We start from the raw sequence: 24,141 nt of genomic DNA, 5'->3' as shown, positions 1-24,141 counted from the left end.
GTTTGTTTCATTGGGATTCGTGGCATATATAAACAGACTCACAAGAACTAGAACAATAATTTCACTTAAAATACTATTTCCAAACACAAATTGAAAAAAATAAAAATAAAAAAATAAAGCAAGGTTTGTCGTGGGTGGCTCAATTTCCTGAATTTCAGTGGTAAGGCAGCTGCAACTTGATCTGTTTCAAAAGCTGACCTGCACTTGCATATAGAGGTGAGCTTCCTGCCTCTCCTTCCTCTTCTGAGCTTCTATCCTTTTCTCTTCTTGTAGCCTTTCTACAAGTTGCTGAGGAATATCATGGTCTGTGACAGGCTGCAAAACTTCACCTACAAAGCAGATTTTGTGATGTCATTTCAAGATTTACATCAAGCAGGGTTTTCTCCATACACACTTGACTTTCCTCTGATTTAAAGTCAAAACAGGCTTTTTTAAATCTTTTAATTAAAACCATGGTTTGATATCACCATGTTCTGGCAAAAGCAGCACTTTCTATCCCAAGTCAAAATGCACTGCTTCCATGAAATATGTATCATAGGCTTCTGAATTAAATATTCATTTCACAATTTTAAAAAATATTTACCACCACTCCATCTTTTTAAAATACATACATCTACATAGTTATGATCAGTTTGATTTAGTTTCCATCACTGAAGTTCGTTCACTCATTTTTCCATCCTATACAACAACCAAGGCTGAAGCACTTTGCAGATACAGTCTTGCCTTAGGGTGCTAAGACAAGAAGACACCAGAGCAGCACATACTTCCCAGAAGTGAGAGAAAGGCTGGCTGATCCCACGGAATCTATAAATTCCAACTATAAATAACAAACCCCTTTGTACAGGGAGGCTGTCAACAATTTGGAAGTAAAATATAGTCCTACATCTAACTTGGAGCACATGCAGAGTATACATACTTAATTTTGATTCCCTGATGTAAACCAACATGTACGCATTCGTACAGTGCCGTACAGATAAGTCATCGTCGTGACCTCCATAGTTGTGTTCAATCGCTTCTTCCTTTGTACATCTCGATACAACATCGTCGTCAAATTTACACCACTAGAGAGAAAATTTTACATAAACATAATTTTTACACATAAAAACATGTTCTTGAATGATAAATTAATCCCGTATCTGGCATGTCTCTCAGCTCTTTGAAGTAACTAAAACTCTTATTCAAGCAGCATGAGTTTAAAAAAAACCCAGCTACCTAGTTCCATGTAATTTGTGCTACCTGCTGCTTGTGCTCAGCATAAGGCAGGCCATAAATATGAAACTTTTACTGAAATATCCAAGCATTTTACATTGAATATTAAAAGCCCAATAATTACTCAATTAAGTTTCTCAAGACTGTTGTTCAAATATCTAACAGTTCCATATGAATCAGAAAATTGACCTTATTTGTTGTAAAATAAAATAAAAAGAAAAGATGCGGAAGATATCTAACATATCACTTGTACATTTAAAGTCATTTACAGCAGATTTTAAATTAAAACAATAAAGCCAAATAAGAATGAAAGACAAATGGCAACAAATTCACAGCAAAATGTGACTTCTACTGTGAACAGTCATGGACAGCCAAAACCAGTTAACTCAAGGGAAGAGGCACCCGACCTATAAACGTCTGATCTAATCAAGTCACCTAAACCTGGAACAGTGGGACACACAAAGATATTTGACTTCTGAGTCAGGGAAGCAGTTGAGACATTCATATTTGCTTCAGCATGATGTCAGCCTAAAAAAAATGCTAGATGAAATCTGATTGCAGTAGAACTTCAACACAAACACACACAGAACTGAGGGGTTTTCCTCATTAAAAGTCTTTTGCCTAAAGTGAACAGCAAGAATGAAGCTGCTTCTCTTAGGGCAGCAAATGATTCTTTAATGGCTCCACATGCAGACTCCTCCCTAAAGAGGAAAAACAAGACACGAGGGCTGCAGGTTTTTCTTTTTCTAAATACAAAGTTTCCCAAATACGTTAGAACAGGCACCAAACGAACGAGTACCAAGCTAAGAACCACATGGAGAAGTCAAGCCCCTGTGTGATGAAGCGAGTGTGCCAGTTACGGAACAGAAAATCCAAAGATTTGCCCATTATGAAAACTGCAAGTCTGTATTTGCAAAACACAAATGCCTTGATGTGCTTCTCGGTACTCACTTTGCCATCTCCCTTTGGATTTAAGTAAACAACATAATGTCCGCCATGGTTGTCTCCGCTGTGCACCAGAACTGCATGAAGAATGTAATTCGCAGGATCTTTAGGATCTGTTTTTTGCAAAAATTCATCTAGAGGCAACTGTTCAGGAAACTCAAACCTAGTTTTGCAAAAAATTAAGACAGTAGTTAAGACAGACACATGCTATTATGCAGGACATTAGAAATTACTCCTAAAGCAAGTTGCAACAACTGAAGAAAGTTATCATCACAGTGCCATTTCTATCCAGGATGTACTGCATACAGCGGCAGATTTTATACTGTTTGAATACGGAATGAAAATAATCTTCATAAGCGCTTCTGAAAAAGTATGCCCTCAGTAACAAGAGTAGCTTTTAAAAAATAGTGCTGTCTTGGATTCACTGTGTCAAGGGAAAAGCTCAAAACCTTATTTTCTAGTACACAATTACAGCTTTTCTAGCACAGGTACCACTGGACCGGAACATTATTTTAATTATCTTTCAGCTGCTGCAGTCTCACCTTGATGGGACTGAAATCCTTCAGTACGTATTTAGTTTACAACCAAGAGCGTATCTCCTTGAGAAATGATCAGCCTCTACAGTGAGTGGGCGTGGAATCAGATGGAGGGAAAGCAGAGGCCTACTTATTCATCCTGCTTACTCCTGTGGCAGCCTGGGAATGTACCAACTTCCCAAAAATGGCACAAAAACGTTCCACAAAGCGTTAAAAGATGGATTCGCTTGTTTCATATTCGAAACAACAGCTACAAATGACTACGTAAGTATTCAGTTTGTCAACCAGAACCTTCACATTGCATCAGTGCACCTTTCGGGGACCTCTGCCATGTATGACTGCACACACTTTCCTCTTGGAGTTGAGCCAAAAACAGGATTTTGGCAAATCATTTTTGGTGAAACACATTCACAGGTCCAGATTCTACAAGGAAAAGAAAACCAACCCAAAAAACCCGCACTACCCCAAAATCTTACCTATCATTTATTTTGATGTTTTGGTCAGTCTGAGGATCATACATAAATCTCATGAGCTGTAGATGTAATACTGGTGGCAATGTTAGGAACTTCACACCTTTCTCTGCCTCCTAGACATTTTAAAGGAAATAGAGGGTTGAAAGTGCAATATTTTTAGCACCTCAAAATACTTGTTTGCTACACACACTCTTCCTATGGACTTTTATTTCACAGGCTTGAAAACACAATGTGCACACCAAAGAATGGTTCAAAACGTGGGTGGCAGTTAACTACCTTAACACTGCACAGACTTCCCATGAGCTACTCCACAAACACCTACAAGAGCTCAGTTCATTTAAATTTAGGCCGTTCATATAAACACATGTGAACACCTCACTGCATTATGAGCAAGTTACCTGTAAAAATGAAATTAAAAGAGAAAATGGAGGCGAAAACTCATTTTTGAGCCATTAAGAATTTCATGTGCATTGTATCCTGCCAAAAAATATTTGCCTACCACGCGGTACCTTCCTAAGAACAGATAAAGAATGTACAGATCATTACTGACAAAACCTGGTATATGGAAGCTGCAGCAGTAAGCTTGAGTAAGCCAACATTTTTTTATAAAGGACTTCAGCCTCTCAGAGTGAGTGCAGCAAAGTGCAGCCGAAAAGCTCAGAAACACGTGCACAGACACAGACGTTTCAAATTCCATGGTTCATTTGGCATTCTGGTTGATGACACAGAAATGGCCTCTCTAAAGTTGCTTTCAGAATTATGCCACTTTTTTGTTACTCATAGAAGAACAAACTGCTCAGAGAAAGAACGTCCCAGTCTTGAGATCAGTAGAGACGTGAACCATTCTAGTCACAAAAACACCTACAGGTGTAGAAGTAAAACTCACCGCTCATCGGATTGTTTGAAAATCCAAGCTCCATTTTAAGAAACCTAACAGCAATTAAAAGGAGCTACATAAACACTTGTCTAAGGAGAAAAACCACCAAGATCAGTTGATACAATCTACAATGGATTTTGCAACATTTTTTGGCTACTGTAGTTTTCTTAGCTTATTTTATCCAAGGAGAGAGAAATAAAATTGAAAACCAATTTTTTTTTTAAAAGTACCTGCAAGCCATGTTCTCCTGCATCGTATTTGTTATCACCATCCAACTGCTCCACTGCAACGTAGTCAATGAAGGACTCAAAAACTAAATGAAAAAAAGATTGGGGAATTGTAGGGAAGGGGAAAGAAAAGTGTAAGTTTACTACAGCCTGAGGGCTTGACAATCTATTAATCAAATAACGTACCAGGACATGGTAATTTGTGTTTGTGTTCTGTCTTTATCTGAAAAGTTTTATATTGCTCAGGAATGTCAAGAAATGCGCCAAATTGTAGGGGCATGCAAAAGAATAGCAAAAGATTTTAAAAATCATAGTTACAACTGTTTGCCAAATCTCCTATTCTCACTTTGCAACTATTAAATACCGAGCCAGATGACTCTGCTTGCTGGACTCTTACATGTTCTGTTTTTGTGTCTGTATGCCAAGTACTCAGGGAAATGATAAGGGATCACTGTTTTGCTGCTCTGATTAGTTAGTTGTTTTTATTTGCTTATCACTATGGTTAGGTCTAAATAAGAATCTATTTCCTCCAAGTTCACCTTCATACATAAATTATAACCTACTGTGACAGCACTACCGTAATCGCCATGGCACTGCGTGCACTTTTGTGACAACAGGAAAACTGCTAAACCTCATGGCATTATGAACAGGGACCAGGGAGACAATTAGGGAGGAACGGGAATGGAAGAAGGGAAAAAAGGTAACGTAAGCAAAAACATTTTCTGTAGAAAATTACTTCAGTGAGGTGTCAGAGACTCTTTTCTCTGAAATTAAAGCAAGGATATTTTAAAGTGTTGAGCACCAACAAACCCATTTGAAATCAACAGGCACTAAAGATGTCCAACATGCGCAAGTATTTGATGGTGCGTATCACAATGTAACACTTACTATTTTTCTTTCCCTTTATACTTAGCTGGATGTCATAATAATCTTCTATTCGTTCAGATCGATAGTCTACGTGTTTGCATTGGATATAAGACTGTAAACAAAAACAAAAACCCACAGAATTTCAACGTATACAAGTAACAGAGTTAACTTAGATTAAAAAAAAGAAAAAGATTAAATACATACCACCATCTTCCCTCTGAACAATTTAGGAATAGTGCCTTCTACACATGTGCCTTTCATTTTATTTTCCACATTATCAAGCAGCTGAAAGGAAAATTAGGTTTTTTTACATAGGATAAGCTTGCAGTTTTTGAATGTATTCATCACAGAGAGGACTACTTCACTGATTAAACTCCAAGTCACTTACATAAAGATGAAACGTTACTCTATTCATACTGGTGTCTCCTTTCTACCTCTTCTCTCCCCTTAGTGCTGCACTGAGGACTACTCCAGCTACACTCCTCTGAGCACAGAAAAGCTCACAAATGTAACAATGCATCTGCATCTTCACAACTGCATTTCTCTCCCTGGCTACGTAAAGACCACCAGCATACCTGCCATTCAACTTGCTCTGCCCTTCACAAATTCCTCATTCACAAAAGGCCACCACCAATCCCATTCCTAAGAAAAGAAATAAACCAAGGAAACCAGGGAAAATGGCTCTCTGTCTCCGAGACCTAATTTAAAGTAATCAGTGGCAGTATTACTAAGATTGTTACTACACTATATTAAATACACACAATATCAAGAGACAACATTATGCATCACAGATCTGTAAGAAATAGTAAAAACATACCACTCGACATAATTCCTGGACATCATGTTGCATGAAGCTGTCTAAAGTTTCCCACCTTTAGAAGGCAAATTAATACAAAGTTACCGTATTATAAAGAAAACTTACAGCTCAAAAGACATCTTTGTCACCTCTCGCAGATCAAGAATTTAAGACATAGCAAGATGGAAAGACAGAGACCTAGTACTGGTTTACAGACAGTTGTTCTTTTTCTTAGTTCTGTAGCATTTACTTGGTGGGAAGACAGGGCAGTGAACTCGCGAGACATTTTGGTAGGTGCTCCGTGCCCCCCCTGCCTTGTCTCTCTTTGGATCTGGGGACAGGGAGCGGGAAGACAGCCGGAGCCAGCCGAAAAGGCCAGGGCCAGGCTGTTGCTAGCGGAAGAATTCTACCTGTCTACAACCTAGGCTCAGTTCACATTAAAAAACCAACCAAACAAAAAAACCCCAAAACAACGACAAAAAAATATAAAACCAAACCAAAACTTAAGGCCTGGGACCAATTCAATGCTGTCAGAATAGTTTCCGCAGCATGCTTCCAGCTGCCTCTCTTCTGAGGGCCCTTCAGGTGCATTCAAGTAGCGTACAGGGGTGATTTCAGCACACGAAAGACAGCAAATGGATTTACAGGAAATACTGGCTCCTTCATGCTCATCTACACAGTCAACCCTGGAAGAACACTAACTCCAAGTATGTAAGGAGGCATCCAGCTTCCTGACCCATCCATGTGCACACAGTCGGGTGAAAGGAGCGGTAAGAGCAGCAGTCTCTAAATGCCTTGTAGCCAAGAGGGCACACTGCAGCAAGGGTATTCAGCACTACTGCCTTCATTAAAAAAGCAGCACAAAGTGTGTTTAATTTCAGCAAAACATACTTTCTCCTATGAACTCTTTAACTTAAAGTTTTATGTTCAACGCCAGCACTTGAAGCCACAAGCCCAGGGGGTGATGAGGAGCAACATTAATTTTATCTTCCCCTCCTCCTCCCTTCTCAGTGCCTCACCACCTCTGTCACACAGCAGCATACTGACCCCAAAAGCATCGCAAAACAACTGCGGGAGGGTCCACACTTAAACAAGCTGAATGAAATGCCCCGTTGGATACTTAAGAATGGAAAATAACCTCCTGACTCCCTAGGCTTTAAATACTAGCCAGCCTGAAGGACAAAACCAAAGAAAAAGGCTACCTACATACATCGGGATAAAAAAGGGCTCCTTCAGAAAACAGCACCACTTTCACAGAATCACAGAACATTAGGGATTGGAAGGGACCTCAAAAGACCATCCAGTCCAATCCCCCTGCAGGAGCAGGAACACCCAGATGAGGTTGCACAGGAAGACGTCCAGGCGGGTTTTGAATGTCTCCAGAGAAGGAGACTCCACAACCTCTCTGGGCAGCCTGTTCCAGTGCTCTGTCAACCTCACTGAGAAGAGGTTTCTTCTCAAATTGAAGTGGAACCTCCTGTGTTCCAGTTTGTGTCCGTTACCCCTTGTCTTATCATTGTCACCGAGAAGAGCCTGGCTCCATCCTCGTGACACTCACCCTTTAAATATTTATAAACATGAATGAGGTCTCCCCTCAGTCTCCTCTTCTGCAAACTAAAGAGACCCAGCTACTGAAAGAAGCCAAACTTAGTTAGAAACTCACAATACCCAGTAAAATGTTACGCTCTACACAGCATACAGGCAGGTCTCACAAGGCCAGAAATCCCTCTCTGATCTTATGGGGGAGGGAAAACCCAAATCTTCATATTCAAAACCACATTCACAAATACCTTCCCAAGAATGGAGGCAGGCGAGAACACATTTTTCAAACCTTGCTCTCAGACACCAAATGAAGCATCTGCAACACCCTCAGGAAACGTCTCTTCATGCTACTAAAGATGACACATTTGGGATCTTAACTCAAGATGAAATATTTACGATATCAGCAAGTCTTTCCAGCTTAACAGGTCTGCAGGAGCTGATAAACTAAACACACAGTGTGCTAGTAGAAACAGAGTATGACCAGGTAAACACACAACACTGAGGTTACCAATTTCATGTAAAAGTTTTCCCAAAAAGGGAAAAGGAAAGGCTACAAAGACACAAGGTTACAAAGAGTCATATCAGCACAGAGCAGCAGTACAAGCTTTAGCAGAAGACGTGGGATGGACACTAGGACAGCTACGTGACACAAACTCCCTAACCCATTTCTAAATAAAAAGTGCTGGTCGCTATTACTACAAAAGAGCAGTCTGCAAATACGCTGTGACAAAGTAATGTTAAATGCAACCTTCTAGAACAGCTTACACAACGTGCAAAGAAAAAGCTTGTAATGTTACGCTGATCTTAGCGTCCTAACTCATGCTCAACTGAAACATCAAGCCAGTGTAAATTAAAGCTAAAAAAAAAATAAATTATAATTTTTTATAAAAATCAATACCCTCAACGCAGCTATACCACACAATTCTATGTCTAGATACTTCAGTTTTAAAGTTACACCCTGTGACACCTTCTCACAAGAAGCACAACCAGACTGGAAAAACAACCAGGCTGTGAACTGGGTACTGGGCAAAACCAAAAGTAAAAAGTAAGAAAAAAGGTGCTACAATAAGGAAAATGCAAAGAATTACTTCATGCAGCAGATACTCCTCTTGAGCTTTAAATCATGAAACAGAAAGCAGCACTAAACACTTCTAAATTGTGCACTGGCGAAAATAGGTGCACATTTCGTATGTCGTAAGAAAACGTGACAACGGCCAGCAATGCAGAACTAACAATGTGGAAACGCAAATTACTGCTATTTCTCAAAATCTAAACCATATTTCAATCTTATAAAAGAAATTCACAATATATGAACTGCAGTGTTTCAACAACATATTTGGCCTTGAATTTTACTTGAGTCGAATGCATCACACAATTTTCAGGTGACAGGTAAATCTACGAACAGCTGTGTTTGACTGTGCACCGCTCCCCTCCCCCAAAAATGTGACTTTTGGATCAGCTGTCTTTAGTAGTGACTGTGAATAAAAACCTATCCGAGCACAGTAAGTTAGCAATTAACATAATGCTATATTAACACTTCTCTGCACCTCTCTGAAAATAGCCTGATCTAAATAAAACAGTTTTAAAGGAAAGCTTTGTGAAGCCTGCAAGAGTGCAATAAATAGTCCAAATTTCTGAAACTTACCCAAAAGATTTTGTTAACTTTTTAGTTCCAACTGGTTTGTCACTATGTTGCAGCTCATAAAACACTCTTTGCAAGGCTAAAGGAACACTTTTGGATGAATCATCTCCTTCTGTGGGCATCATGTACACAGCCTGAAAAAGCATTTAGTTCAATTAGCATCTAAGGGAAAGTTTATTGCTCATATTGTTTAATGCATTCTTTCCTCTTCAGTGACTTCCTTCATATAACTCCACTTAATCATCGCTCCAAGAGAGTCTGAAAAAAATACCGTACAGCAGCGTGAAAACATTACTTGCCTGGAATGACTCTTCTCAGAGCACAGCAGTCAGAAAGATGTGAACAACAGATTCCATTCATGGTTATTTTACCTAAATAGTTCTCTTATTCCACCCCAGGAAAGTAAACGCACTAAAGCATTGAACACCTTGAAACAACTCATCACGCCTGGTACGGCTGCGCATCATCACGGTAGGACCAGATACACTGATCAATAAATGCTTTTGAAAACAGCTTCAGGTTTGTGCTGTAGCTTGGCTATCTGTGAAGACTGGCAACTGCAGTAGGGAAAAAAATACACCAACCCACCAAAAAAACCCACCCCATGAAACCACAGAGGGCAACAAGTGAATGAAAAGAGAAACAGCCCACATGGAGGAGAAGGATGTCAGAGGAAGCTTTGAGATTCCCTGATACATTCATTCCTACTTAACGTCATCGCTGCCCAGCAAATAAACAGCTTAACAATTTAGTTCACCGATTATACTGATCTGGGCAGGATTGAGAACAAAGAAATTACACAAATAGACCAAACAGGAATTAGGATAGTTCAGTGCGCGCTGAAATGAGATTCACTGTTTAAAAAGTATACAGCAACACATCTAGGGAACAGTAACAGCAAAGAAAAGGTATTTACAGGGAGATCCTCATTTAAAAAGCATGAATGTAAAAAAGAAAAAGCAGACAATTCTGGAAGACGATTAGGTAACACCACATGCAAAAATAAAGACTCCAGTATTAAGTAAATAAAATGTAAGCACTTAGCATAGTAAGAAACTAGCAGCAAAACAGCTACAGTAATAAGATAAAATAAACTATTTTACTGAAATAATGAAATAAAGACAGCAAACCCCTCATATTCAGACAGAAAAACACTGGTTAATTATGCAACTGTAAAGCAATATGATAGTTCATATGACTTTATCTTTTAAATTTGAAATTGAATTCCCAAAATTTCCCAGTAAATGGAGATTATCCAAAGCAGAATCGTGCCTGAACACCAGCAACCTCCAAATTTTACACTTCTACTTATTTGTACTTATGCATTAAAAGCAAAATCATGAACAGAAATTAGCTGAAATTTATCATCAAGTTCTTGCTGAAGGACAGCCAACAGAACTCACACCTCATCCGGGGAATTTTAAGAACAACAGCTCAGCCCCATCCTAATGGCAACAAAAAAGGGCTTTTTTTGTTCTGCTTTAATTTCTAAATTTGATAAACTGATATTTTAAATTCCATAAACTGAAGAAAATAGCATCTTCTACTGTATCATGAAGTGCTGAAACTCAGTAATCCTTCACATCATTACTTTCAAATGTCAATCCATCAGGATAACTACCTGGCTAGCCTGGAAAAATTAAGAATTTAATTAAAATAGTATTTTGTCACACAGTTGCACCAGCAGCCTTTCTACTGAGCCAAGCACTGCTTGAAGAGTTTGGGGTTTACAGTGATTTAGTCTGGAAGGGAGCGCTGTGGTTCTGAACTCGGGTCCTGCTCATAGAGGTGCCAGGTTCAAAGGTGGGTCCAGTCGCTCAGGGTCATACCCAGTTGAGTTCTGAGCATCTCCAGGAATGGAGATCCCACCACCTCTCCACACATCCTACTGTAAAGCTGGACCACCCTGATTATGAAAAGTTCTGATTATGAAGACCTCTTCCCTATGATCAGAACATACAATTTCAAAATCATTCTAATAAGAAATAACGAAAAATATTTTCAATTGCTTCTCTATTTCTATTATCCAAATGCTGATCTGAGCAAACTCTAATTAAAAAATGAATAGGTAAAATTGCACCTTTGCTTTTACAAGCAAAAGTTAATTTTCTGCTTTTAAACATGCACATCATAACAAGTCAGCATTTTGCAGAGTTAACTTAACCTCTCCCTGTGCCTGGTTTATGAACCCTTTTATGAGCTGGTCCTCACTGGTTAAAGGTAGAAACATGAGATAGCTGAACAACCAAGTCTTAAATCTTCCAAGTCTCTATAATCAGCCTCTGTTGATTGTTATTAACATCTTTAAAAACACTTTAAAAACCGAACATATAGGCAGTTACTTGCTATGCTTAAACAAACAGAAATAAGATATGAAAATCAAGTCATGAAAAAATTCAAATATAGCCAGTACTGATATATTTCATAAAATAAATATTAAAATGCTAAATATACTTCGTAACAAATCAAGATGATACTAAAGCAGACTGAAAGTCAACCTGGTGGATGACGCTCCCATCAAAAAGGCATAAATGGGAGTTCAGAATACCTTGATAATTCATCAGAATCAGATCCTTTGCATTTAGTTCCTATTTGGTTTCCTCATATACCATCTGGACAATTAATTCCTTTCCTATATCTTTCAAGTAATATTAAAATACTCATTCGCAATTTATTTATAATTGCTACATGCCAGCTGCTACTGAATATAACCACAAGTTTTCTTTCTTTCTTCTGAAATTCTAGACGTGTTACTACAAACTAAGCACTGAACACACAGCCCTTCTCTGGTTCTTCACTCGTTCAGTGTATGTAGGTAATATCAAAGCTGCTTGCTCAAAGCTTAAGTGTTTCTCCAAGCTAAACCAAACCACTTTTCAAATACGATCCTCTACAACAAACCCTTCTTTTTATGCCCTACCCTCCCAAACTCTGAAAACTTGACCTCAAGATCGAGGAGTGAGGCATTTTAATCCATTTGCAAAAAGCAGAATTTCTAATTCAACACCTGAGATGTTCCCTCAGGAAATGAACACAGAAGAGTGACAGGGACGTGTACAGACAATGGCTATAAGCAACAGATATAGAAATACGAGGAACATTTTAGATATCTACAAGGTAGAAGAATGCCACAGGTAAGCTTGACCACACTGTTTAAAGTCAAGATTTCACCTGAAGAAGGGAAGAAAATACTGTGTATGGAATTCCAAGGCAAGGTAAAATAAATTGCGTAAATTGAGGAGAGCAAGATCAGGGAGAAATGTTAACACGGCCCAAGACCACATCTGGACCCATTTGGGAAGTTACCACTGTTCCTTCCCTAGGTGGACTATATTTAAGCACACATGTACCAGTTGCAAACAGACAAAGATGTTCTGAAGAGAAAGTTCCTTTCCTTTATTCCCTACCACTGAAGCCACCTGGATGCTAATAAAGAGAGGTCTCCCTTCAAATACCCCAGAACCTCCCATCTGTTGTCTAGAAACAGAGCAAAGAAAGGACCTCTCCATCAATCCCCATCCACGCTTCACCAGCGTCTGCCTTCCCACACACAGGTACATCCTTGCTGCTGCCATTGTTCACGGCTTTCCCAGCTCTGCTTCTGACAGCAACTTCTCTGTTAACAGAGCTTGAAGTAACAGCAACAGAAACCATTATTTCTTCTAACTAAGGAGAATTAACAGAAGTAACAGAATTGGTAATAAACGAACTCAGGATACTACACATTTTATTTTATTCAATTTTAAGAGGGACAAGTTTGCTCACAACGAAAAGGAAAATGTTGTAGAAATTATCTTTTTCAGACAAGACAATGATTGCTTCTTCCTTATCTGTAACAGTGACAAATGAGCATTTAAACTGTCTAACCCAACTGCTGTAGCCTGTTCTTTCTAGGGGCTCTGAAAACCTGAAGAGTGAGTAAAGAATTGGACATTTCAGCTGATGTCCAGTAGCATTTCCATAAAGGAAGCTGCAGTTACCAGCTAGTAAATCAAGCTTTCTCATATGGTTACTATCCAGATATTAACACTGCTAAAAGCTGGTATTTATTTGGGGGCGGGAAAGAAGTGCAGGGGAATGCCTGAAAAGATTAGTTCAGTTGAAACTAAACCGTATCAAAAAAAGAATTTCTTCACAGAACAAGATTACTTCATGGTACATATTGATCTACTGGCTAGGAGACAGTCTTGAAAGGAACTATTCAATTGGATTAGATGTAGCTATTATAAAAACACTCATTTTTTTCCAAAAGCCGAGTGAAGTTGTTCAAAAACATAAAATACACAAACATTCTGAGTGCTGAGCAAAAAGAGCAGGCATTATAATGAGGGATAAACTGAATGAGTAAATCATACCTCCTGCAAAACAGAAACAGGTGCATCATGTAAAACAAGTCAAGTACTGATTTCTTGTACATGGCACCAGTAAGATCTCAGTTACAGTCTACTGGGGTTCGATGTGCTATTTTTTGGCAACACTTCAGAATAAGCAGCACATTGCAAAAGAGAAAAAGGAAATCCCAACTGGGACGCTTGCAGGCCACAGTGATATAAATAATGGTACGATGGTGGAAAATCTAAGACAGTAGAAAGTAGATACATTAAAAGGGAAATTCTGGAGAAGAGAAAGCTTAATGGAAATGTAATAACTGGTATACACAGGAGGAAGAGAAAGTCAGAACGGTTCATTTCCACTGAGAGATACAATAAGCACAGGGACGCACAAGAGGATGAATGAGGATCAACAGGACACTCCAATGAACTAAACGGTGCATTAGTTACAGCGGTGCACTGTGACACTTTGTCCCAAGTATATCCCCCTCTTCCAGACAGCCACTTCCAATATCAAATCACCACTGAAGTCTTTATGCCATTACGGCTACAGCCCTATTTTAAAATGATACATTATCTAGTGGATTTAATCCTGAGCTTCTATGAGACAGTTAGTAAGCTGATATTTAAAGCAGTTCTTCCTTCCAGCAATGAAATAGCATCTACAGCAAATAAAAAACATATGAATGAAGCAAATATAAAATTAAGTTGTTTAAACTACTTAGATTATAAAGCTTTCCATCACTACAAAGATGCTAACCGTAATAACAGAACATTCAACTGCATAACATAAGAGAGGGGACACAGTAACTAAAGGTCCTACGTGTTTATCTTTTTACATTGTTTATGGGCTGAGATATCATAATTCACTTCTCTATTTTAACTGCTTCAAGAAAGAGGTACTCTTGCTTCTTTCAGCTGCAAGATGTAGAGCCATCCTTCCCTCCTGCCCCCCCCCCCAAACAATTCATAGCAACATTAACACATAATACAGTCCAAGGAACAGCCCTTAAGCTCAGGTCTTCACCAGGTACTCTGTCTGCTTTCACAGAAAACCAAAAGCTTATGTTCAACAACCTATAAAAGGAAGCTTCCTGCACTCAGCCTCAAGTAAGAGGTGCATCACTTCTCTAAAAGGATGAAGGAGGCCAACACAGCTCTGTTTTGAAGCATTTACAAATATATTCAGTATCTCAATTAGCAATCTCATTTTCTTTCACATATTAATTACCTTTCGTAGCTGATTTGTGAAAAATAAAGTCTGTAACAAACTGTTCATGTAACAAGTAGCTCCTTGGTTCTTTAAGCCAACATAGCCTGTGTGCTTCTTTGAATCCCACCTAGAAAATAATGGTTAAAAACAATATAGTTCTGCATTAACTATAATACAGAGTATTTCTTCTCATGTAGTGCTGTCAGTAGATATCAGCTACTCTGCACTGTTACTTAAGGTTCAAATAAACTACAATTCATTACTGCCTGCCAGTACCAACAGCCTTTGCAATTAAATGCATTGTGATTTTGTTCAGTTCTTTTTAAAGCTGTTCTATATGGCAGAAATATTACGTGTTATCAAAGTGTACTGAAACCCAGGGGCAAGTCTGCATTTCAGTACAACCACTTTGTTTACAAGTGACATGAAGTGGGACGACTTAGATGGGGCAGTTTTAAACCAGCTGCAAACCAAGGCAAGTTGGAGAGCAGAGTCACCAACAGCTGTACGATCAGAAATGTTGAGGCTAGATTTGCAGTGGTGTTAAATCACAAATCGATTAACACAGAAGTTAAAAGTTACACAACGTTACGCTGACTGATGCAAATGGAAACTTAACCTGTACAAAAAAAATCTGTGTGACTAACAAAAAGTATTGCCATGTGAGAATCCATCAATTGAAGGTGACAGAGTGAGAACGGCTGCCGAGAGCTGCAAGTGTTAATAACACAAAATACTTTAACAGTCTCAAGCGACAAAAATATCAGAATTAAGAATTTCATTTTTAAACAAAGATACTCACGCCACTCCGTGTGGAGCATCTGCTTGAACATATACTTCAAAAGTAACTTTGTCCTCTTCTATAAAGCCTTTTTCAGGATCAGTAACTTCCTGTAAAACAGGAAAGACACACGAGCATGAAAACAGGAGCTTGCATCGTGACTTTAGCGAAGCATCCAATCAGACATCACTTGATTTCCAAGCCTGAGCTATCGGTAATACTAAACTGATGAAAAAAAATATTGAAGGACACCATTTTTAATGTGTTTTCATTTTTTAATACAGGAAAGTTGTTCCTGGCTTTTAAGATCCTGCAGTACTATTTCAATTTTCTGTGGATAATAAGAGTCAGTAATGAAAGGCTCTGCTTCTTCTGGACAATATTCCAGACAGATGGAAAACTAAAGGCTCAACCTCTGAAAATACTTTAAAAGCTCTCTCAATTCAAGATAAGCCTTAGTAGTATTATTAGGGCGTTAAGTTGCGTGTACACATATATACAAAGAACACACGGAAATACGAGAAAATCTATGTTGCTTCAAAATTACACTGACTGTCACACAGCGAAAACAAAAAACAAGCATTCAAATATGAGGAAAATAGTAATCACAGAATACTTAAATCACAACTTCAGTAAAAGTGATCTACAATAATTATGTACAAAATTTATAAAACTGAAAAAGAATCCCCAGTAATGACAGAAAAAAGTAACAGCTTGGAAAAAAAAACACTACTTTTTTATAGGTATCTCAGAATTCAGGAGCACAGGTTCAAAACTGCTCCTATCTAGTAACAGATTAACGCATGTCCAATTACTTACACTCCAGGACATGAAGTTGGAAAAGCCCCAGTCATTCTCCTTATGAAAGAACAAGTGACTAATTCGACGACTGAATGATTTTTCATCATCCTTGTAGTTTATTATCTTGAGAACTGCTTGTGCATGACAAGACCATGACCTATAAATACAGAAGAAACACTTGAAACTCATTCAAAATCAGTATTTTTATAGTCATTTATTTTTTAGTTAGGGGCTTTTGGTATATTACTTTTACATATAGGATTTTTTTTTCCTATTAAATGCTAAGATTTGGTTAACTGTTATTGAGTACATGAATCCCAGGGGCTTTCTGAAGCCACATTATGGACATGAAGCTGGAATGGAGATTTTCTTAGGGCAACAGTGTTAAGAAAGCACCTGTTGCACTGTCAGGCAGCTGCAGGTAACAGTGGTTCAATAAGCGAACTGCTCTCCGAGGTGAGTTATTTCTAATCTACTTCAATGCAGATGAATAGGCCAACTCAGAGTTGCCTTGGTGTGACAGCTCAGCCTTTGGCCAACAAAAGAAAAAGGTGGTCCTTCCCTCCCCAAGTTAAACTCCCCAGTACTCTGATTTTCTCAGCAGCACTTCTTTATGACCATTCCTGTCATCCCCCTTGTGCAAACTGAGTATCAGTCCAGACAAGGTCTTGTCAGTGCCTCGTGTCGCAGCGTTCCTGCTTGCTTAGCTGCACCAGCTGCACCTCGGTTGATTCTTCTGAAGATCACATTATCCTTTCCCTGTGACTCCTTGCATGCAAACCACTTCTCCTGTGACTAGTTAATACACTTACAAACTTTCCTCTTTACCTTCTGCCCTGAGCACTTCCCTTTTAGATTACAAACGTGACAGAAAAGAGCAACTTATTTTTCAGAGCAAACTACAAGTTGTGTGAGATGTGGTACAAGGCTGGAGTTACCCTACTGGAAAGGACACCTAGGAGAGGTCTGCACTGTAGCTGGATAAGCTGCAGTAATACCATATTGTTTCCAAAAGTGGTCAAAGATAGCCAATTTTGATTTGTACGAATGACTCCAAGAACATGATGAGCAATGAGCTCCATGTAGGGAGACGACTGCCTCATACACTGCTCTGCCTCAGCTGCCAGCAGTTACCTGCTCGGACACTTTACAGGGCAGGATTTATAACCCAGCAGGGCTAGAGGAGCTCCAGCAACACTCCAACTTGAAATAAACTTTTCCCATGTCATGAAAACTGACAGTCAAAGACTTCCTCTCCTGCCATCAAATAGAAATATATCTATTTTGTGAATATACAAAAAGCTACCAAAGCTACTTTGAGTTCCTCCTACAAAGAGGATTACTCTTATGTTCTGGGATTTATAAAGCTGGGGGAAATGGGGACTCAAACCCTTGGCAAGAATTCTTTCCTTTTGCAGAAAGCTAGGTAAAATAATTGGTTTAGGTGTTTGCATTTCTTGCAATACAGATTAACCAGTACCAAATGATGACTTCTACAATCACTCAAAGGTTCTTACGTGGAATCAGATTCAGCATTGCACTGAAGGAAGAATCCTACGCTTTTTTGGTGCGGTCTGTCCGGGTAAAGTCGTGGCATAACCATGATCTTCCATGGCAAATTCCGTACAAAGCAGGGAGGACTGAGAACTGACTCACTCAATCTGTTGAAGCGTTCGACTGTAAACTGAAATGTTGCTTCTGATCGCCAACTTGTATCTGTAACACAAAAAATCATTTGAAAAACTTGACGTTCTTCACTCCAAAACACCACTTCCAAAAATCATGGAACATGAGTGTGTTTGATGTAGTGGAATATTGGAAGCAACCAAAATAAACCCAAACCCTCAGAGGCACTGAACTCCTTAGCAACTGAAGTTTCCATTTTTCCATTTTGAATAACACCATTCAGGAAGAGCGAGCACTGAAAGACACATTCCTTTTGTACACCATTTTCTTAAATAACTCTTTGTCACTAGAATCTGTTACCACTCAAGTTTCTTCTAAAGCAGTGGGTACAGCAAGACAGAGACATCAAGATCTTTGCAAGATAAATCACAGCCCACTCTACCTCTTCGTGCTGTGTAGTGTCTTCACAGCCCGGTTTAAATCAGCTCCTTGCATGCACCAAGATGTGCAAAGGGTTTTCATAATCTGTCCAACTGTCCTATTGATACCAAGTCAACATTTATCTGTTCTCTGCTTGCGATGGTACCTTTTCAAAACAGATGAACGTTATGATTGTTTGTTGGGTTGGTTTTTTTATAAATGTCATACCAGTCTGCTGGAGAATAGCTCAAGAGCAGGGCACTGTATTCTTTGTGGTATGTGACAATTTTAGAGATTTTTAGTGGTCTGAAACAAAGTTAAATGAGACAATTTTTTTTTTTTAAATAGCTTATTTTGACACACACAATTAAACTAATTTTGCCTTCTTCCCACATCCCCAGTACTTCATATACCACAATCTGTTCTGCTTCTGTTGTACACAGCTGTGACAGGGTGCTGGAGACTGCGACAGCTTCAGGAAGGCACAAGGCTGGGCTCTCTTCATTGTGATGTGCCTCTTATAGCACACAGGGAGGAAAAACCTCCGACTTCTCCCAGCAATTTCACAGGGCAGGGACGAAGTACAGGCACTCACCTCCTGTTCTGCGGTTCAAACCAACACCTGCGTAACATGGAAAGCTTTGCTACTGGGTAGCAAAGGAGGTTCGAGCAGTATCTGGGGCAGCAGACAGCACCCATGGTCAGACAGCTATTCTCACAGCACCCATGGGTGATGCAGAATTGAAGCGGGTACGTCACACGTGCAGTGACACCCAAACCAAGAGCACGGAGGCACAATGACACCACGCCAGCAGCTGAATCATGAAATTATGTGACAAGGTGCACAGTATACAAAAATGCAAAGCAGTCATTCACTCAGGAAACTTTGCATGGCACCTGCAACACAGTGTTGAATGGATTTTTTTTTTTTTTCAAACCAGGCGAGCCCTGGTTGCAACCTTACTTAAAAAAATGAAACATTGTAAAGATGACACACTTCAATACAGAAAACTAACAAGTTTTGTCCACAACTGCCGGGAACTTGGACAGATCTCTTTCTTCTCCCTTGCAAGACGGTTTACTTTTCAAGCAGTTGTTCTACTGCTGATCCTGACCCTGGCAACACAGTTGATCTTATCTGTGCAAGGACTGACAGCCCTAAGCATTCCCAGGTATCTCCTGGAAGTAGCAGTACTACAGCAGAAACCAGCTGCTGCCCCAGCAGTGACCTTCACATCACCCTGTGCTGTCAGCTCTCCCAGTAGCAGAGGAGTTCAAAGGACTCTTTTCTCCTCTTTCTCCCCCTGCACGTACATGGAGCTAACTAGTAGTTGATCACCTACTTAGAAACTGTTCCCTACCCACTTTACCTGCTCTCTGCCTGCTGACAGAGTACAGAGCTGGTCTACTACAAGCAAGAGCCAGACAGGCTGCAGCCAAAGGAGCTGGATGCCCTCAAAGTCAATTCACAGGCAGAATTAAAAATAAAACTAATAATAAAAAAATCCGTAACACAATTCAAAAATGAGTCTTGCATCACGTGTATCTCAAACCACCTCAAGAACACCTCCCTGTTCATGATCAAGATCAGTACTTCTGGGCTTAGTCTAAGCTTCCAAAAACCGAGCAGACCAAGTTTGCTTTCTGCCTCCTTTGATGCAGCTTTCAGGGCACTTCAGTGCAGGGATGCAGCAGTGCTGCCACAACGTCAGCTAAAAGAGTCACCCCACGCAGCATCTGCAGATGCTGCAGAGAAAGTTTGCCTGTAATTCTTGACTTCTTTTCAGGAAAGCCCGTGCATAAGAGCTCACCAGGGAAGGGTACTCTTCTCAGTAAAATATTTGAGCAGTCACTAGTAACTAATCCACAAAAATGCAGCCTCATAGCAAAGGTCAACACTGAAGCAGAATTTTCTCTAAAAATCCATAACACAACCTCCCGAAATAACAACCTTCCTTTCCTTCCAGAAAGCCTGTATTTTTAGCAAGTGTAATCAATTAAAATACGAACTATACTAAAAAAGGAAGTTTAAACAGCACTATGAGTAGTCCGAGCACATCAATAAAACCATTTTTCACCATCACAAACACGTCTACCAGTTTCCAATAAAAGACTGCAACTGGCAGCAGGATAATTTAGTAGGAACTGGCAAGTGCAGCTCTAAATCCCTCAACTACAAATACAACACGATCTTGAACACAAGGTGGAAAGCACAGACCCAGCTGACAATGCCTGGTGAAATTACCTGCAACGGATTATACTTGTTATGTGGGAAAGATTCTGTCACTGATGAGGTCAATGTCACATTTAGCACCTTGAGACGACAAAAATTCTTCAAATCAGAGACCCAAATACAGAACACGATTCATTACAAGACTGAAGTACGTACTTTAGTGTTTATCCCTTTGAGAAAAGCAGGTTTCTTTATTCTCTTAGAAAATGTTGCTACCTTTAAAGTACACTGAGGTTATTAAAATATTCCAAAGCTGAATTATTAATGGAGAAACTGGCTGAATATTCTATGAATATTTTAATAACGATCCAAATCCAGCATGCAATACTAGCACGTGGTGGCTAAGAGTGACGTTTCTGAAAGCCTCCTAGCCTCTGCAATTCTTCACAGAAATGAGACTTCAGCAGGTAATGGCAAAACTGAGTTTGTTTAGCTAGGGACCTTCTGTTTGAACTTTAACTTCTAAGGGAATTTATTCCATGTGCTGTTTTGAATACTGAGGCACTTGCAAACACAATTTTATCAGAACCTTGTTGCTATTATTTTTCACAGAAGCTGCGATTCCAGCTCACGAAGCTTGCTTCATTGAGTCACTCTGTACAAAGCATAGCCTGCTCCTTCAGCTGGCTCTTTGTAATTGCTCAGGCATCACACATAGCAACAGCAGGTCCTAGTCGAACCACCTGGGAGAACACCACCTTAGCCAAAAGTCCTGTTTGTGATCTGCTGCTGCCCCCATTACATTGCCACAACACCTGTGGTTAGTTGCCTAGCAAAGAGAGAGAGCTGCACTTTCTCATCTTATCAGTTATTTCTTTTTGTGCTAAGTAAGAAGAACAAAATCATCTCAAGAGTTTCTCGAACTCAAAAACTCCCCAGAAAGCTGGTTTCTATGATCCAGCTGGAAGCATCAACCTTTTATTCTACTCTTCACCTCTTTCGCAGAAACCACTAAACTCATCAAGACTTTCACTAAGGAGGTATCTAAATTCTCTTCACGCATTCTTTATCAGCTCAGATTGATTCCACTTGCTGTGAATACCAGCAATGGAGAACAGAGCATGTTTATCAAAGAGGCCAGCGTCTCCCTTCGGTTTTCCCTATCTTGCCAATCTCCAGGCTGTCCATTACACACACACATCACGCTGCAAACCAGGATAGCGAGAGAACAAACAGCAAGAGAGCAATTGCACTGATGTGTAAGTAATGCAACGGCAAGCAACTGATCTGATTTACAAGGCTTGGAAAAGAGGCATCATCCCCTTACGTGATGCAAGTCTTCAGGAATGTTTTTGCAGTTGAATTGCTTTGTAATAACACTATTTTCTATCTGTGCCAATGCAGAGCTCTAACAGCACCAAGATGTAGCCAGACACTCCTTATTCAAATATGATAATGAGGAATCATTAGATTATTGCTTAATGATCACGGTCTAACCCTGAAAGATGTCCCACAGCAGAGGGGACCCAAGTCCTGAACACACTGAAAGTCCACAAAGACACGAATACTACCACGAACACAGAAGTTTTCGCAAGCCTTTTGCTGAACACCTTCAGATACTGCTCCCTGCTGCCACACGTTCAAATCCAGTTCTCTGAAACACGCTGAGTATTTGGTAAATGGCAGAAACTGTGTTACAGCAGCTTTTTGGTTAAAAAGTCAATGTTATTCTCAATGAAAAAGTGTATATCTGATTACTCGCCATCCTCCATATGGCCTGGGTTTCATCAGCTGCTTCTGCAGCATAAGTCCCTTTAGCTTAATTTAGCGCGTATGTACGGACCAACTTCTAGATGAGTTTTTGCACTAATTGCCCAATGTGTTATCTACTGGCTGTATTGATAGCAAACACTGTCAGGCTTTTTACCTATAAACACTGTTGCTGAGAACAGAAGTTCAACAGAGCTGTCCTTGCCAGCCTGTGTCAACTCACGTGACCTTCTCTTGCCACCCTCCAAACACCATGGTCCAACAGAGACATTCAATGTCTTTTATAACAGGTAATTTGATTTTGACAAAACCAGAATTCCCTATCCCAGTCTCAGCTAGTTATTCTGAGCAAGAAATCAAAGCCCTCTAAATGAGATCAGGCAATAGGAACAAAAAAAAACCAAAAAACCCATAGGCTAAGCAGACCTTGTTTTCATTTCAGTGTGAGACTCTGGCCACAGAAAACTTTATCTTTGCCCGTGATACAGAGGAGATTCAACCATGAGATGCTTTTGTCCTGAATTTAAATAATTTTCTCTTCACTGAATATTACTATTTTCTATTGATATTCTAGTCTATGTTCCTTGAATACATGAAAGTACTTTTTTGAACTTTAGCCTCAAACTCTGACTTTTCTCAAACAAACAAATCACTCAACACTATGCAAAAATGTAAATAAATGTTTACGCCTAGTCCTGAATGTACTCTCACAAGACAGCTTGAAATAAAGAATGAGAGGAACAAATCCCACTCATGTTTCGTCTCCCTTCGCCCAATTCCGTTTTATTTATCATACAAATACAAAAATTGATCACAGCCGCCACCTGACAACAGAGCAGGACAGATAAGGATTCTAAACGTCCTGGAGGAATTGCATAACTGACAAAAGTCCTGCTCAGCAGAGCACCAGCTGCAGTGCATTTAAAGGGATGTGTCACAAGCATAACAAGGGACAGTATCACTTTCAGCAACTTTTAAACGAGCACCTAGATTGAAGAGAAAAAAATCCCAAGCACTCAGATGCCTCATCCTACTGTGTCTATACAGAAAACCGGACTCATAACTCCAGTGGGTTTCATTTTTTTAATGAACTGCAGTTCAGAGAACATAGGTGAGACATGGAACAATTTTTCCTCAAAATCATAAAGCCGCCAATAAATCACACATTTTAATCAAGTATTTACTTACCATCTTCCATGTCTTCTTCAGTGTTGTTATGTCCATCAGCCATTGCTACATTCCCATTAATGACAGGATTTTGTGTAATTCTTGGAGGATCATCTGTATCTCCAGCTAATACAGAAAAAAACCACAATTAATCAGCTATATTAACATTTCTATCTCAGGTAGTGTTTGAGAAACACACATTTTTCAAGACATAAAAGGCAGGCTTTTTCCGGCAAAACCGTGTCTACTTAAATTATAGCACAACTATTGCACTGATGTGTCCAACTGTGCAATTCCTCAGACAGATGAATGCTTATGGATTAAGCAAAACACTCCATTAATGAAGAATGCAAATATGATGAACATAAACTGATTCTTACGCTTCCAAATGGCCTTACAGTCAGCATGTCATAATCAAGTCTCATTAAATAAAACCAAACTTTTAAATTACTTTTTCTGGCATTCCACATTTTTATACAGGTGAAAGTTTCTAAAAGCAGACTTTCTAAACTAACAATTTACTTTAACACTTCTCCAGTGGTACTGATTTTTATAACAAGACCTAAACATTTAATTATATGTAATGGTAAGTTTTTTAATCTTACTTGGGAAAAAATGGAAAGGAAATCCTTACCCATCTCAGGAACATTTTAGGGGTAACGTTTTCCTGTTTCTAGCCATTACTGCCATTAAGTTTTGCTACAGTAACTGTTTGTAACATATGTAAACGCCACTAAAACATATG

At 39.4% G+C, this 24,141-nt stretch overlaps 1 protein-coding gene across 1 annotated transcript in view; it reads right to left on the bottom strand.

The window, feature by feature from the left end:
• Positions 1-23,518, bottom strand: part of USP7 (ubiquitin specific peptidase 7 (herpes virus-associated)) — a 40,431-nt gene extending 16,913 nt beyond the window's left edge. The window contains exons 1-14 of the mRNA XM_010183702.1: positions 23,418-23,518; positions 17,758-17,956; positions 16,259-16,397; positions 15,461-15,549; positions 14,677-14,785; positions 9,118-9,248; positions 5,952-6,006; positions 5,339-5,419; positions 5,156-5,246; positions 4,271-4,353; positions 3,167-3,276; positions 2,161-2,317; positions 917-1,061; positions 199-329 (exon numbers count right to left, since the gene is read on the bottom strand). Of these exons, the coding sequence (XP_010182004.1) occupies positions 199-329; positions 917-1,061; positions 2,161-2,317; positions 3,167-3,276; positions 4,271-4,353; positions 5,156-5,246; positions 5,339-5,419; positions 5,952-6,006; positions 9,118-9,248; positions 14,677-14,785; positions 15,461-15,549; positions 16,259-16,397; positions 17,758-17,956; positions 23,418-23,460 (1,563 nt within the window). The 5' untranslated portion in view covers positions 23,461-23,518. The remainder of the gene's footprint in view (positions 1-198; positions 330-916; positions 1,062-2,160; positions 2,318-3,166; positions 3,277-4,270; positions 4,354-5,155; positions 5,247-5,338; positions 5,420-5,951; positions 6,007-9,117; positions 9,249-14,676; positions 14,786-15,460; positions 15,550-16,258; positions 16,398-17,757; positions 17,957-23,417) is intronic.
• Positions 23,519-24,141: the final 623 nt, after the last annotated feature.

The sequence above is a fragment of the Mesitornis unicolor genome, unplaced genomic scaffold, assembly GCF_000695765.1.
Source record: "Mesitornis unicolor isolate BGI_N332 unplaced genomic scaffold, ASM69576v1 scaffold17754, whole genome shotgun sequence".
Lineage (NCBI taxonomy): Eukaryota > Metazoa > Chordata > Aves > Mesitornithiformes > Mesitornithidae > Mesitornis > Mesitornis unicolor.
The sequence above is the reverse complement of the archived record's forward strand: the minus strand, read 5'-3'. Positions and strand labels throughout refer to the sequence as shown.